The following is a 16,167-nucleotide window of genomic DNA, read 5'->3' on the forward strand; positions in this document are numbered from 1 at the left end:
TGGGTGCCAAGAACTGGTATTTCCTCCACACCTTTCACCCCTCTGGATGTCTGCCCGCATTCACCCACAGTTCCCCAGGAAACAGCACCCATGGAGATGGAGGAGAGGAGAGGAGACGAAAGGAGATAGGAGAGGAGATAGAAGAGGAGAAGAAATAGGAGAGGAGCCACTCCCACCACCAGTCAGACCAGAGGATGGATGGCAAAGGTGGGAGGGAGTGGGGGCCTGGAGAAAGTGGGGTTTGGAGGACAATTCTTGCCTGGTGAAGAGCGACGAGCCAAGAGGACGTGAGCAGAAGCCAGGGCTTGGACCCATCCTACACACCACTGGACAGGGGTGGGGAGCTGTATCTTGGTCTTGCTTCAGACAGGATGACAGGCACAGGATGCTGCATTTGGGATGTAGGATGCCAGATGTGGGATGCTGCATTTAGAAGCCCAGTGCAGTCAGGAGCGAGGCTGCCTGCAGGCTCCACGGTGTCTGGTGTGGAGCAGCCATGCGCAGGTGCTGTGAGGGTGTGGGAGGACCTGAGCACCCGCCGGTTTCACTGCCGCCTTCCCCTTCCTGCTATGGGTGCTGTGGGTCTGGCTCAGCTGCACTTGCAAAACGAAAGCACTGACGAAGTGACTCGCTGTCTCCCATCCTTGCAGCCCCCAGCAGCATGTGGGCACAGGGCACTGGGTAGACACTGGACACACTGGAACCCCCTCCCATTGCTGCTCACATCCCATTGATGCTGTGCCTCTGCCCCATCCCGTGCCGGGGATTTCCTTAAGCAGGAAGCAACCTGCAGGAATAGCACAGATCGATGCAAGGTCAGGTAAGGGATGCTCCCCAGTAGGAAAATGGGGACATGAGGAAGTGGGGATGTGGGGATATGGGGATGTGGGGGTGGTGCAGCTGTGGCTTAAGGCAATGGCTTTAGGTTTCCAAGGGGGTTTCCATGGGGCCCTGCAAGCCGAGTGGGATCCAGGGTGAAGGGCAGGGTGCTGGGATGCAGGCACCCATCCCAGCATAAGTGGAGCTGTCAAGGAGGGGAGGGAAGGGAAGGGGAGGCCTCTATGAGGGGCCGGGCAAGGGACGGCCCCAGGCGCACCCGTCATGCCTTACTGGAAACATCTGGCGAGCCTGGGCTGCGGGGGCGAGTGCTGGCTGCACACACATGTGCACCCATGCACAGGGAAAGATTTGTCAGAAGATACATGTGTGCACACTCATGTGCTTCTACACACGTATTCATGTGCAGAGAGGTTTGCATGTGTGCAGAAGCACACTTAAGTATGCATGCATCTAGATGCATATACACGCATGCACACGTAAGTACACACGTACAGATGTGCACACACAATTGCTGCATGGACACGTGCATGGACACTCACAAAGGGGACACATGTACACATGTATGTGCACACACATCTGTACCACGGTCACGTTGCTTACACACATCCCTGCCAGCTCCACAGCCATTCCCAGGTGCCATCATTGTGCCGTGACCTGGCAGTGTGGGATGCATGCATGTGCACACTGTGTGCAGCATTGCCTGTGTGCCGTGCTGTGCTGTGCTGCTGCTGGGTGTGAACAGATGCATGTGTGTGCATGCCCCATCTGAGGATGCCTGAGCTTGTGTGGCCCACACATGCCCACGTTTGCGTGCGTGAGCCTGCGTGGGGCCCACGAGCCTGTGGGCTGCATGTGCACGCGTGTGCATGCTTCTACATGTATGTGCATTGTTGTGCATGGGCGTGCACTCGTGTTTATGCGTGCCCAGTGCCCCCGCTGCCCCCGGTGCCGGTACCGGAGCAAACCGCTGGGGAGCGCGGAGGCGCCGGGAGGCGGAGCGCGGCGGCGGGGGCGAGAGGCGGTGCCAGCCCCCACCGACCTCCAAACTTTCATTAACTCGGCAGCACCGGCGGTGGCACTGGGCACTGGGCCTGGCGTTCACCGGTATCGGTACCGCTGCTGTCCGGGCGCGGCGCGGCGGCGCCTCCGTGGGCCCACCCGGTGCGGCGGGAAGGGCCGGGCGGCGGCATGGGCACGGTAAGGGCGCGCACCTCCGGCATCGGTTGCTCGGTTCGGCCCGGTGGCAGCGGGAGATCCGCGATGGGAGCGCGGGGTTGTGCCGGCGCGGCGCTCCGGCTGTTGCGGGGCCGGGGGCGGCGGTCGGGCCGGGGGAAGCCGTGGGGCCGGGGGAGACGGAGGGGCCGAGCGGGGTGGGGGCACCGTGATCGGTACCGGGAGCGGCCCCGGCGTCGGGATAGCGGCAGCGGGATGCGGGGCGGTCCCGCATCTGTTGCTTTCCCGGAGCAGGGGCAGCGCGGGGCCGCCCGGCGCGGTGCCCGGGGACCGGAGGGGGGGCGGCGGGGAGCGGGGCTGACCGGCCCGGTGGCGGGGCCGGGGGGCTGGCGGTAATTTTCCACGGGCATGTGCCGGGGCGGGGCGGCGGAACGGCGGAGCAGCCACCACGTGGCGGCTGATGTAACCGGGCGCCCCCCCCGCCGCCGCCGTGCCGCACCGGGCGCATCGCATCGCGGCCGGGGCTCGATGAGGGGTGCGGGGCGAGCCGGCCTCTGTACTCCGCCGTTGGGTCCCGGCAGCGATGGGGATGCTCTTCGCAGGTGGCAGCGGCCGTGCTGGGTCCCCCGGGTGCCACATCCCGTGGGAGAGTGACCCGAGTTCTGCAGAGACACGATGTGACCCCGTGTGACACCATCCCGTCTCGGGATATGGGCGCTCCGGGCTGTCACAGCATCCTGGGTCATCCTGTGCCCAGAGGATGCTGCACGTTAGCATCCCTGAGACCTGCATCCCTGCCGGCCTGCCTAGCGGGGTGCTTGGCAGCAAACTGCAGTGTCTGCACAGGCACACAGCTCAGCCTTATCGGGGCCTGGCAGACCCCTGGGGGAGTGGCAGCCCTTCCCATGGGCCCTTTCTGGTGACAGGCAGGTGACGGGTTCCCGGGGTGCATTCATGGCTGCAGGGTGGGCAGCCTTTGGCTTGTGGTGATAGATGCACAGTGAGGAGGAGATCTATCCACTGGCCCCCCGCTTCTGACAGATTCCCATGGCACATGGAGAGCAGGGCTTGCCCTGCTTATACAGTGACAGTATTTTGCCCCCCAGGGAAATGCTGTCCACCCTGGGAGGGGTTTGGAAGTGATATCTGTGAGCTGCAGCCTGCTTGTGCCTGAGGGGCTGCAGCTGAGGCTGGGGGCTTGCCCCACATCCCCTGGCCTCCTGCCCTTTATCTCTGTCATCCATTCTCTCTCTCGATGGCTTCAGGGCCGTGTGCCCCTCTGCTGATTGCTGTAGACCCGCAGCAGTATGGGGCACTCATCCCCCATCGGGGACCCCTAGATTGGGGGTCCTTTCTCAGCCATCAAGGGCACAGGGTGCTAATGTGAGATCTGCACAGATCGGCACTGTTGCATGGATGAGTGACCTGGGGTGGTCTGACCAAGGTCTGACCCCCAGCCTCAGCACCCCAAGAATGGGACAGAAGCTGTGTCTGCGGGTCTGCAGCCCCCTCCCACGCCCGCTGCAGCGGCACCTGGTCCCGGCAGAGCCCGCAGCTCGGCCCCCCTGTGCCGCACGTGCCCGCGACGCACCGGGGCAGAAGGCAATCGGTTCCCATCTGTGTTCTCTGCGGCAGCTGAGCCCCGTGCTGGCCCCGCTCAGCACCCAGTCCTGGCGCTGCCACCCACCGCAGCCACTTCGGCTCTGGCTCTTGCTGGGGGACAGCGTGCGGGGCCCCCAACGCCCACCTGGCTGCCAGCTGCCCACAAGGTCGTCTGTCCCAACGGGTAAATCTTTAAACTGCTTCTTGGGAAAGACCAAAGACCTGGGAGCTGCTGGGGGTTTTGGAGAGGCTGGAGGGGTGAGAGGCGAGGAGGGACCCCAGCCCCGCTCCTGTCTACCCTGCAGTCAGGTTTGGGGCAGCCCCCCCGGCACACAGCTTTCCAGATGGAGGGGGGGTCTGGGGCGGGGAAGTGCCCACCCCACCAGTCACGTCCTTCTTGCTTTCTCTCCCCTCCTCTACCCAGCTTGTTCTGACAGTGGATTGAAGCGTGCGAGTGCCAGCCTGACGGAGAGACGGGGACCCTGCAGCGGGCAGCTGGCATTGTGCTCCAGCCTCCAGGGATGGCCGAGAAGTGCAGCGAGGGGCTGCTGGTGAGTGCTGCGATGCGGGGACCGGGAGCCCCTGCAATGGACCCAGAGTGAGGGAGTGGGACAACAGGGCTCCTATGGAGTTTGGTGCCAGGGGTGCTCCTTGGAGCAGCTGCTGGGGGTCGATCGGTTGCTGCTCGCGAGGCTGCGGGTGTGGTGTCCCGCTGTGCCTGGAGATGCTATCGCCCAGCTCAGGCGTTCTGCAGCTTTATCAGCCGCCCCAGCTCTCTGCATGAAGGCGGGAAAGCTGTGCATGCTCTGAGTCCAGCAAAGAGCACCCACAGCGCATTGTGCCAGGCACATGGTCCTACAGTAGCAGGGAGTGGGACTGTTACCCTGAGCATCCTCCCTGCTGGTCTTCCTGCATGGCAGTGCGCACGGTGAGATAGGATGTAGGCAGAGCCAGGTCTAGCTAGGCACCGATCCCCCATCCTCAGCCCCGTGCACAGCTCTGGTGTCTGGGTGCAGATGTGTGCAGTGCAGTGGCCCCATGCCCATCACTGCTGTCCCTGCCTGATTATGAGGACGGGGAACTGGAGCTCCGCTGCCCTGAGCATCCTGCATCTGGCAGGTGAGCGCACGCTGGGCTGGGCTTCTGCCTTTTCCCCAATAGATGAGAATCGAGCTGCAGTGCCAACATGATCGCGGAGCCCTCCCCTTCCCGGGGGGCTTCCCGAAATAGCTGCACGCTCCAGCCAGAGGGCCCACAGCCAGCACTTCCCTGGGAAGCCCGGAGCCAGGGGAGCGGCGTGCTCCAGCAGGCACTTCCAGCGCGTGTGTGTGTGGCTCCGTGCTGCTTGTCCCAGTGTGGCCCCTCAGCAGGACCCGAGTTCTCCTCCTGCTGTGCCACAGCTAGAAACAGGGAGATGTGTAAGACATCACGAAACTCAGTCAGGACTCTGCTGTTCCTTGTTGTGCTGCATCGGTGCTCCTGCCTGTGGGTGACATTTGCCACAAGCCCTGTGCATCTGTGCCACTGCTGTGTCCCTTGCCCACACTGGAGCAGCCCCAGTAACACAGTGGAGTGAGCCTGGCACCAGGAGCACCCACCTGCTCCAGATCAGTCTTTGACTCACTGCTGGCAAGTCTTTGCACAGCTCACCTCAGGGCCAGGGTGTGCTGGGGACAGAGGGGTGACCACAGGGCATGGCACACGCTGTGCTGGCAGCCTTGTCCCACAGGCACTATTCCCCTATTTGTGGAGCAAGGGGCATCCCTAGCTGGGCAGATGCAGAGTGCAGTACTGGGAAGATAACAGGGAGCATGGGAGCATCCCTGCTGCCAGAGCATCCCTGTGCTGGACCAGCTGTGAGCGCCCTGGGGTGAGGTGCTACAGGACAGGACCTTGGCTGCGGAGCTTTCTGGGTCATTGGGGAAGGGAGCTAATCTCCTTGGCCTGCCTCCAGCACTGTGCAAACAGCCTGGCAAAGCACTGCCCCGGCTCTGCCCTCTAATCCCTGCCAGCAGGTGCAACTCTCGTGACTGGATGGGGTCCCACGGCACAATCCTGCTGTTGTGTCCATACCATGCACAGCCTCCGGGGTTGGAGTGTGCATGATGGAGCTCAGGGTGCCCACCCTGGGTGGGGGGGACAGGGTAACAGAGATGGCCAAAGCTGTCCATACCCATGTTGCAAGATGTACAGCAGTGCCTAAGTTTCACCAGCTGTGGGTTGGGGTCTGTGCTTACTCAGCAGTCCTGGTACAACAGGAATGTTGTTGGGTAGTGGGTGTTCAACAGGCAGTAGGATGCAGGGCAGCTCTAGCAGCTGGTTCAGTCCCTGTGTGGCCAAACAGGGGGGTGACAGCCTCTCCTCGGCTGTCATTTAAGGACATTTTGTTTTGTTCTTGCTGGAGCACTTTGTTTAGGCTCCAGCCATGCCAGTGGCTCCTGACTTGCAGTGCAGCTTTGCTGGCATGGCCAGGCAGCATTTGGGATGGGGGTGGGGGCATGTGGCTCAGGTGGGCTCCTGCCATCTCTCATCCCACATTTGGGGGGCACGGCTGGCACCATGCTCCTTGGGGTTATGGAACTGGAGGGGCCCTGCCCATCCCAGACACCCCCAGCAGCGCAGTGCCGCCAGCCCAAGCAGGGGGGCCAGCAGCGTGTGGAGCCGCGGAAGTGGCTCTTGGCTGCGGGAGCCCTTCCCGGAATAACAAGGGGCAGCGGTGGGGGGGCCGGCGGGGGATTTTTCTGCCTGAGCGCCCCAGGAGAATCGTGTCCGTGCCATGAGAATGGGGCCGGAGGAAGGCAGCTCCAATGCGGAGTGCCTGGCTAAGGGATGGTGGCACCTGGTTGGTCCCCAGGCACTGTCCTTACCCTTGGTACCTGGTTTGGGGTCGAGGTGACCAGGAGCTATGGGCTCAGGAGGACCCTGATTGCTGGTACCTATCAGCTGGTACAATGCTTGGCATTGCTGACACAGGGCTGCAGGTACCACCAGGTATCTGCTCTTGCCATGACATGCCATGCCTGTGGCTCAGCATGGGGATGTGTTGGTGACAACTGACTGAGGAATGCTGTATGGGGTGAGGGGGACACTGTGACCAGAGAAGGACGTGTGTGATGGCACAAAGCTGGCCTGCATACGGCTTCGCAGCAGAGACAGGGTTGCTCTTGTGGGCACCTTGCAGGGAATGCTCAGCTGTGTGTGGAGGGCTTGGCAGAGTTGCTCTGTCCCTTCCACCAGGGCTGGCACCAGGGGGTGTCCCATGGCCTGGGAGCATCCCAAGCAGGATGGGGGGATGGGGCAAGCACAGGGTGCAGTGCAGGGAGCCGAGCGCCCGCCCCGCACACGTGTGCCCTTCACGTGTGTGCCTGCAGCTGCCACTGCCCGGACCGCAGATGGTCTCCTGAAAGAGCCCGCCCGGCCCCCTGCCTTCAGCACACCATCACGCCTTGCTGCTGCCTTGGCTGTGCTTCCCAGCCGTGGCGCGGGGCTGTGACCAGCTGGGATGCCCCGGGCATCGCTGTGGGGCTCCCTGCAAGACATGGCGTGCTGCTGAGGATCCCGGCCCACCCTGGACAGTGTGGGGCTGAGGGTTGAGCAGTGGGGCTGTGGAGTGCCTGGGTGATAGGGAGACTTGTGGTGCAGCCCTCTTGCCAGGCAGATGGTCCCCCCGCAGGGCAGTGACCTTGTGACGATGGCTGCAGAGACCCCATGATGTTGGATGACGTCTGGATGAGGTGGCGTGGGACCAGGCTGGGGCTGTGCCACCGGGCGGGCTTGTCACAGTGCCTTGTCCCCATGTTGGGCTGTGCCAGGTCCCAGGCATACCCACACACGTGGGGTCGGGGTGCAAGTCCAAATGGCATCCCTGTGATGGAAATGGGGCAGGAACATCTGTGTGGGGCTGGGGGCATGGGAACAAGCCAGCACATGAGGGACAGCGAGGGAATGCGGCCAGTGCTGCGGTGTGAGAAGGAGCCAGGGGCTGCGTGGGCAGGATGAATCCCGCAGGGAGGGCAGCTCTGCCTGCTGGAGCGTGCCTGCTGCAAACAGCTGGACCCCACTAATGAGGCCTCATTAAGCAGGATGTGAGCTGCACACTGTGCCTCCCCTTCCTGCCCCCCCTGACTGGCGGGGACACGGCTCGTGGGCAAAGGGGCCAAGCGGGACGTGATGCCAAGCGCTGGAGGCAGCGGGCAGGGGACGCAAGCAAGCAGCTGCTGCTGTGTAGGAGCCAGAAGTGCTGATGAAGACAGGGTCGCATGGAGCCGGCCTGCCTGGCCCCCCAGGTGACAGCCAAGGGCAGGTGAGGACCCCCCGTCCCTGCCAGCAGGTCAGTGGGGAGGGGAGAGCAGGGCCCGGGTACCTGAGGTGATTATAGGGTGCCCCTCTTCCCACAGCACGCAGGAGTCCCAGCTGGTGGGTGAAGGCACCAAGAATATCTCTTTCCTATTGGCTCCATCCCTCAGCTCCTGGGACCCTTTTCTGAGTCACCTCATCCCTAGAGACCCTTCCCCAGGCAGGGGCTGCCCTGCTTATCCCGGGGGAAACCTTAGGATGGCTGCTATGGCTGCTGCGAGCAAGAGCTATGTATACCTTCTGGCAGCTCCAGCCCCACACAGCCTGGCAGTGATGTCAGACAGACGACATCAGGGGGGTGACTGACACCCTGCTTAGCGTTGAAGCAACCTTGGCACCCAATGAGGGCACCTAGATACGAACTGCCCCCCCTTCCCACCCCAATCCAGGTGGGGTTGATAAGGCACTTGATAAGTGCTTCTGATGGACTGGCATACCCCCATGGAGACGATTTAATAAATGGGGGAAACCACCCTGCAGACACAGTGAAGTCCCCAGGTGCTCTGCCTCCACTTGTTTCCCCACAGGGACACCCCCTTCCCATGTGACCCCCACTGCCGGAAGGACCCCCCCACAGCCATCGGTTTCCCAGCCATAAATCAGGGGGAAGGAATGGCCCCTTTGGGAAGTGGGGGGCATCTGGGCACCCCGCCCAAGCTGCCATTGTGCGCGGCAGCACTGCTTAGCATGAAAAAGACTGCAGTGCCAGGCACCGTGATGGATGGTGCCCACGCTGTGGGACCCAGGAATGCTTTCTCCATATGTTCCCGGGAAGAAGGGTGCACCCCAAATGTTTGGGGTCCCTTCTGTGCATGCACTTGGGGTTGCAAATCCATAGAAAATGTGGGGAGTGGGAGTAGAATCCTGCATCCTTGCCCCACGTAGGGTTCCAAACGTGCAGTGTGAAGTCGGGAGGAGGCTCATCTCCCAGGCATTTGGGTCCCCCCTTTATGCCGTGCAGCTGGGCAGTTAATGAGTGTAAAGGACGGGATGACCTTCCCAGACTGGGGGGGGGCTTGTAGTGGGCTGATGGGTGAGCATGCATGCGTGTGCACACGTGTGCGTGCATGGGCACACGTGTGGCTATCCTCTTATTGGGGACACGCATGCCCAAGCCCTGTGCTGCAGAGTGGGGTGCCAGAGGACCAATGCTCTCGGTGCACTGGTGCCAGATGCTTTAACATTGGGGTGCCCCATGGGGGCAGCAGGTGAGGGTCATCCAAGCAGAGGAAGTAGAATGGATGGACCTTCCAGCTTTTGCATGGGGCTGAGGTCCCCTTTGGACACTTGGCTGGGGTCATGCAGCACCCCCCCAAAAACATGTTCCCATTGAAGCTGAAGTGCTGCCCCCCCTCTGCCAGCTGTGCTGTTCATTAAGCTGAGCAAGGCTTGTTAAGTGCAGGCATCTCGGCAGCATTGGCAGTTTCCCAATGGGATCAACCTGCTCGAATACACCCAAGCATGAGGACAGTGCCACCCCACACTTGGGGACCCCCAGGACCCAATGAGAGAAGCCCCACCCCGGGGCAGCCCAGGTCCTCTCACCCAGTGCCAATAGGCGATGCGGGGACATCTGAGGGGTACCATGGGCACGGGCACTCCGATATGCGCAGCCAGCGTATCGCCCCTATAGCCCGACCCCACATCACCCCCATGGCCCTCCCGCACATCCCACTGCCTCCGCAGCCCCCCCGCCGCCCCCGGCGCGTGCAGGCCCCGCTCGCAGCAGATGGCTTTGTTTGGCAGCGCGGTGCCGGAGTCACCGGGCATCACGTCCCGCCTGCGCCGGCCCTAATCGAATGACACGGTTTGCTGCACTGCGCCTGCTGCCCGCGCCCCGCCGGCGTGAGCAGATCCAAAGCGACGGCTCCATTTGTGGCCCTGCTTGGAGATGGCAGTGGGCATGGGGGGGGAGGGGGGGGGGGGGTCTGCAGAACCCGGCACCGTGCGCTGTTCCCATCCCATGCGCCCGCTGTCCCCCTTTAGGTGAGGTGGGAGGATTTGGGGGTGCATAGCGGTCTCCCGAAGCATCGCCTGCCCCCAGCCTAGGATGTTGGTGTGAGCCCAGGGCCATGGGTGCCATCTCCACTGAGTGTGATGGCACCCATTTCCTTTGTTGTTCCCTTTGTTGTCATCATCCCCGGTGTGAGCTGGCATTGTCGTAGCCTGCACAAAGCTCCCATTCTTGCACCCCATCACTGTGCCTCCCCCCTCCTCCCAGCACCCTATGGTAAGGAATACTGGGTCCAGAGGTTGTCCATCCTGCACAGGATGGCGGCTGCTCCAGAACACCTTTCCTGGGGTGGGGTGGGGGGAGCCCCCGTGTGTTGCCATCACCTCACCCCACTCCCATCCTGGGGCTCCTGCCTCGTGGCACAGCCCAGGGGGTCTGCTGGTCCTCCCCAGCCACGGGCAGTGGCCACCCAGCGGGGCCCCTCTTGTCAGGCGCGAGGGGTGGGGGAACTGGAACAGAGGTCCCTTTGTGCTCAGGCGCCCGAGCCTGCTTTGTATGACTTGCAGGCTCTTCCTTCCCTGCAGCCGGGCTCCAGGGAGAGCTATTCATCGGGGCTGGCTTGGGGCAGGGGGGCTGCCCCCCCGCTCCTTGGCACCATACATGAGTGGTGAGGGGGTACCGGCACAGGGCAGCCCACGCTGGGGAGGGATGGGGCAAGATGCAGGGGACCACCCAGCCCCACTCGGCGACTGTCGCCCCTCCAATGGGGCCAATAACAGTGCCCCCCCCAGCTGAGGCTCCCCATGGCATCTCTCCGCAGAACGGCGCCGTGCCCGGGGAGCGCAGTAAGCAGGACAAGAGCGTCAAACGTGGCAACTGGGGCAACCAGATCGAGTTCGTGCTGACCAGCGTGGGCTACGCCGTGGGGCTGGGCAACGTCTGGCGTTTCCCGTACCTCTGCTACCGCAATGGGGGAGGTGGGTGTTATGGGGGGATGGGTTTTGGAGAGCCCAAGGTGGGCTGGGGCTGCTGAGCCATGCTGGGGGGTGCAGGGTGCTGCCCACTCACACTACGGTTCGTGCCTGCCAGGTGCCTTCATGTTCCCCTACTTCATCATGCTGGTGTTCTGTGGCATCCCTCTCTTCTTCATGGAGCTCTCTTTCGGGCAATTCGCCAGCCAGGGCTGCCTCGGCGTCTGGAGGGTCAGCCCCATGTTCAAAGGTAAGAGGCTGCCTGTCCCCACCAGTGTGTGCCCTGCACACAGCTCCATCACGGTATACAGCCCCCACAGGCACCTGCAGCTTTTGCAGCCCTCCATGCCTTGCACGGCGCTGCCTGTGCACACATACACAGGCTGCTCACATCTCACAGGTCCCCTGTGCAACCCCCAGGACATGCTGCACCGCCTGCACACCCAGCCTTCCTGGCACTCCCTGCACACCTTGCACACAAGGAACGCCCCTGCCCTGCTCTACCATTCCCTGCAGCGTTACACACACGTCCCTGCACACACCACACGTGGCTGCCACGTGCCATCCCCATAGAGGCACTTGCTCCATCACGGTGTGCTCAACTCGTGGTGCATTTCCCTGCTGCAGCATGGCACTGTCACCAGGTTCCTGCAGCCCTTAAGTTACCATGGCTGTTCCAGCCCCCAGCTCTGCAGACCCCAAGGGGTTGCCTGCAGCCTTGCTAGCACTACACCCTATATGCCCTAAGGAAGACCCTGCATCCTGCATGTTCTTCACCCTATTGCCACCCACCCCCAGCCGCGACTGCCCATGCTGCCCACGCCATGCCGCTCACCCCTCCCCGGTGCTGTTCCCAGGCGTGGGCTACGGGATGATGGTGGTGTCCACGTACATCGGGATCTACTACAACGTGGTGATCTGTATTGCCTTCTACTACTTCTTTGTGTCCATGACGCGTGTGCTGCCCTGGACGTACTGCAGCAACGCCTGGAACACGCCCGACTGCGTGGGGGTGTTGGATGGGAACCTCTCCAGCCATGCTGCTGTCAACCTTACCCGCCTCTTCAACGCCACCCAGAAGCGCACCAGCCCCAGCAAGGAGTACTGGAGGTACTAGATGGGAAGCGGGCGGGGGGCAGTAGCAGTAGAGCACTGCTGAACCCACTGTCCCACCCTGCAGGAGGTACGTGCTCAACCTCTCAGATGACATCGGGAACCTGGGCGAGGTGCGGCTGCCCCTCCTGGGCTGCCTCGGCGTCTCATGGGTCGTCGTCTTCCTCTGCCTCATCAAAGGTGTCAAGTCCTCGGGGAAGGTATCAGCTGCTCCCCCTCTAGGCCACGCCTCCTCCTGGGCATGACCATGCTGCCCTGTGGACATGGCCACACTCCTACGTGCTTGGCCACTCATCCTTTGGTTTCAGCCCTTCCCCTGTTGGGAACATGTCTCCCATTGTAGACATGGCCATGCCCCTTCTGGGCAAAGCTCCTTCCATGTGGTCATGGGCAACACTCCTTCCATAGCCCCACCGACCCCTGGCCTAGAGCCCCATCCTTTGTTCCATGGCCTCACCCACTGAGATCCCTCCCCACAGGTGGTGTACTTCACGGCCACTTTCCCCTATGTGGTGCTCACCATCCTCTTCGTGCGCGGCATCACGCTGGAAGGGGCCCTCACTGGCATCATGTACTACCTGACCCCACAGTGGGACAAGATCCTCGATGCCAAGGTGAGCAGGGACGAGGGACGGTGGGGCTGAGGGGTCTGTGACGTGGTGCTGACCCTTTCCTTGGGTGCAGGTGTGGGGTGACGCAGCCTCGCAGATCTTCTACTCGCTGGGCTGTGCCTGGGGTGGGCTCATCACCATGGCCTCCTACAACAAGTTCCACAACAACTGCTACCGGTGAGTGCTACCAGGCTCTCTGCTGCTCCCCAGCTCCTCCGTTGGCCCTGACCCATCTCTTCCAACAGGGACAGCATCATCATCAGCATCACTAACTGCGCCACCAGCGTCTATGCCGGCTTTGTCATCTTCTCCATCCTGGGCTTCATGGCCAACCACCTGGGCGTGGACATCTCCAAGGTGGCCGACCATGGCCCCGGCTTGGCCTTCGTCGCCTATCCTGAGGCCCTCACCCTACTGCCTATCTCTCCACTCTGGTCCATCCTCTTTTTCTTCATGCTCATCCTCCTGGGACTGGGCACACAGGTAGAGCACAGGGTGGTGGGGTGAAGGTGGCATGGTGGGACTGGAGTGATGTGATGGGGCCAGGGTGACGCAGTGGAGATGGAGTGACATGATATGGGGCCAGGGCGATGTGCTGGGGGCGGGGTGGTGGTTCCCAGCTGACATGTTGCCCTTTCTGCCCACACACAGTTCTGCCTACTGGAGACGCTGGTCACAGCCATTGTGGATGAGGTGGGCAACGAGTGGATCATCCGCAGGAAGACCTTTGTGACACTGGGGGTGGCTGTGGCAGGCTTCCTGCTGGGCATCCCACTCACCACACAGGTAGGGTGTTTTTGGGTGCCAGTAGGGACAGGGGCCCATGCCACTGCCATGGTGACCTTACTGTGTTCACTCAGAGAACCAAATTGGCACCATTGCCATAACCACTCCTTTTGGTTCTTGTGGCCTGGTGTTGCTGTGTGACCATGATGGCATCAGTGCCACACCAGAGCTTACAGTGTAGCCAGTGTTGCCTGGCTTGTTGTGCCACCTGCAGCAACTGGCCATTGCCATAACGATGCTATTGGTGATTGCCTTGTTGCCATGACAGCCCATGGTGGTGGTGACACCCAGGGCTTGCTGTTGCCATGCCAACTGTGGTGGCACCCAGGCAGGGTGTTGCCATGGAGGTGGCATTCCAACGCATCCCTCTCACAGGCGGGCATCTACTGGCTGCTGTTGATGGACAACTATGCTGCCAGCTTCTCCCTGGTTGTCATCTCTTGCATCATGTGTGTTGCCATCATGTACATCTACGGTAGGTTTCCCATGACTGCCCGCTTAGTGGTTTTCTGCATGCCAGCAGCTTGAGGTGTGCCAGGCACGAGAGTCTCACATAGGGGCTGACAGCCACCTGTCCCCACAGGGCACCGCAACTACTTTAAGGACATCGAGATGATGCTGGGCTTCCCACCGCCGCTCTTCTTCCAGATCTGTTGGCGCTTCATCTCCCCTGCCATCATCTTTGTGAGCATCGCGACCAAGGGGCATGGGGCTGTGGGAGGTGGGGCGCAGGTGTGGGGGGCACAGAGCAGGGCTGGCTGCTCCCCACCAGCTGATCCTGCCTGTCCCTCCCCAGTTCATCCTGGTCTTCACAGTGATCCAGTACAGACCTATCTCCTACAACGAATACGTCTACCCTACCTGGGCCATCAGCATCGGTTTCCTCATGGCGCTCTCCTCCGTCATCTGCATCCCCATCTATGCCATCTACAAAGTGTGCCACTCCGAGGGGGACACGCTACTGGAGGTGGGTGATCAAGGCCAGTCCCCGTGTCCCACCTTGGGGTTGTCCCTTACCCTGGAGCTTTCAGCACCCTACTGTGTGCAGGCAGCACCCATGGGATGGATGGAGGCTGGGGGTGGCTGGGGCAGGGTGTGATGGTGATGCTGACCTTGTCCCCCACCATCTGTTTCTCTCCAGCGCTTGAAAAACGCAACCAAGGCAAGCAAGGACTGGGGCCCGGCACTGGCAGAGCACCGCAGCGGGCGCTACGCCCCGGCATTCAGCCCCTCCACCGAGTCCCACCTGGAGGTGCAGCCCCTGCACCCGGAGAAGGCACGGAACGAGGCCGCGGCTGCGTCCCCCGCTCAGGGCAGCAACGGCTCGGCTCACAGCCAGGACTCCAGACTGTGACCCCCCGCCATCCCCGCACCCCCTCTAACCCCTCCCGCGCGGTGACACTTTCGCACCTTCCGCTGGCGGAGCCTGGCTCCAGGCCACACCGGGTGGCGGGGGGCTCTCAGCGACCGTCCCCGAGACCCCCAACCTCCTCTCCGGTTAACCCCCTCCCCTCCGTGGTGTTTGTTAACCCCCATGTTTACGGTAACCTTCATGTGCGATGCTGGGACGAGAGAGGAGAGGGCACAGCCCTGGGAGGGCCGGGAGCCAGAGGCACTTTGCAGGGGACCGGCACCCTCAAGGCCGCGCAGGTGGAGAGGGCACGGGGTGGGAGTGGGGACACTGTGGGGGCATTGTGCCTGGGACGAGACACGGATCTCCTGGGCTTGGTCCCACAGGGCCATGGTGGCAGGGGGTGATGTGGCAGGGACCCCCCAGCAGTGCACGGAGCACAGGGGGGAATGGGGTGAGCACGCTGCCTGCACCAGCAGCACACGGTACAAGCACTTAGGCACGCGTGCGTGTGGGCGAGCGCATACCCCACGCACATGGGCACGCACACTCAGTACCTGCAGCTGTGCAGGAGGCACACTGTGCATTGCACACACACACGGTGTGCACAACCCCGTCCATGCAGCACACCCCATGCTGGGGGCTGCAGGTGTCCCAGCAAAGCTGGGTGCAGCCGTGGGCAGTGTGGGTGCCTGGTGGCCCCGCTGCCTGGTGCACGTTGGGGACCTTCCATGGTGCTAAGGGGGAGCAGGGTGGATTGGCCCTCAGCTGCTGCTAGCGAGGGGTACCAGGGGAGGTGTGGAGAGCTGAGCCAGCTCACTCGCTCCGAGCCATCTTTTGGGTACGCTTCGTCCCCAACCAGTATTAGTGGAGCAGGATGCACTGGGAAGGCCAGGCGATTTTCTATCTGTCTTCCAACTACAGCCAACATGCTGTAGCTCTCGGTTTGGGGGAGGATGGGACCCTTCCCACCCCAGCCGCTCCCCTGCCAGCCAGCACCGTGCTCCCTGTGCCCTGAGACTTGCACAGGGATGCAGCACGGTGGGGATACGGCGAGGGGCAGCAGGGCGCTGAGCCCCGGCAAGGATGTTCCAGCTCCCGTGGCCCCGACCCGAGCTCCCCCGTCAGGTGTGGCGGAGAGGCGCGGTTTCCTGCATGGTGCCCATGCCCTGCCCCATGTGTCACGACGCTACTGTTCACCTCTAATTGTTAGCAATAACGCGCGCGTCCCTGGGTAGCGCTGCCTGTGCCAGTGTCTCTCCCGGTGTAGACTTCTAAAGTATCCTAGATTTTAATGAGATTTATATTCCTGTGTCCGTGTCCTGCTGTGCCCTTTCTTGGGGACCCAGGGAGGGAAGACAGTAGGAATGGGAGATCATTTCCCTTAGGTGCACCTTTTCCCCCTCCGGT

General features: G+C 62.3%; 1 protein-coding gene across 2 annotated transcripts; it reads left to right on the plus strand.

Annotated features, from left to right (window-relative positions):
* Positions 1-579: 579 nt before the first annotated feature.
* SLC6A9 (solute carrier family 6 member 9) lies at positions 580-16,071 on the plus strand. 2 transcript variants are annotated; one of them, XM_048944355.1, is made up of 14 exons: positions 580-820; positions 4,040-4,166; positions 10,746-10,902; positions 11,015-11,146; positions 11,754-12,006; positions 12,077-12,209; positions 12,489-12,623; positions 12,694-12,797; positions 12,866-13,103; positions 13,272-13,406; positions 13,782-13,881; positions 13,990-14,090; positions 14,203-14,373; positions 14,548-16,071. In XM_048944355.1, exons 2-14 carry the CDS (start codon positions 4,137-4,139, stop codon positions 14,758-14,760), a joined length of 1,902 nt encoding a protein of 633 aa, XP_048800312.1. In that variant the 5' UTR covers positions 580-820; positions 4,040-4,136; the 3' UTR covers positions 14,761-16,071. The 2 variants fall into 2 exon arrangements, with proteins under 2 accessions (XP_048800312.1, XP_048800311.1); XM_048944354.1 differs by lacking the exon at positions 580-820 and adding an exon at positions 1,835-2,037.
* Positions 16,072-16,167: the final 96 nt, after the last annotated feature.

This window comes from Lagopus muta, chromosome 5, assembly GCF_023343835.1.
Source record: "Lagopus muta isolate bLagMut1 chromosome 5, bLagMut1 primary, whole genome shotgun sequence".
In the NCBI taxonomy this organism is placed as follows: Eukaryota; Metazoa; Chordata; class Aves; order Galliformes; family Phasianidae; genus Lagopus; species Lagopus muta.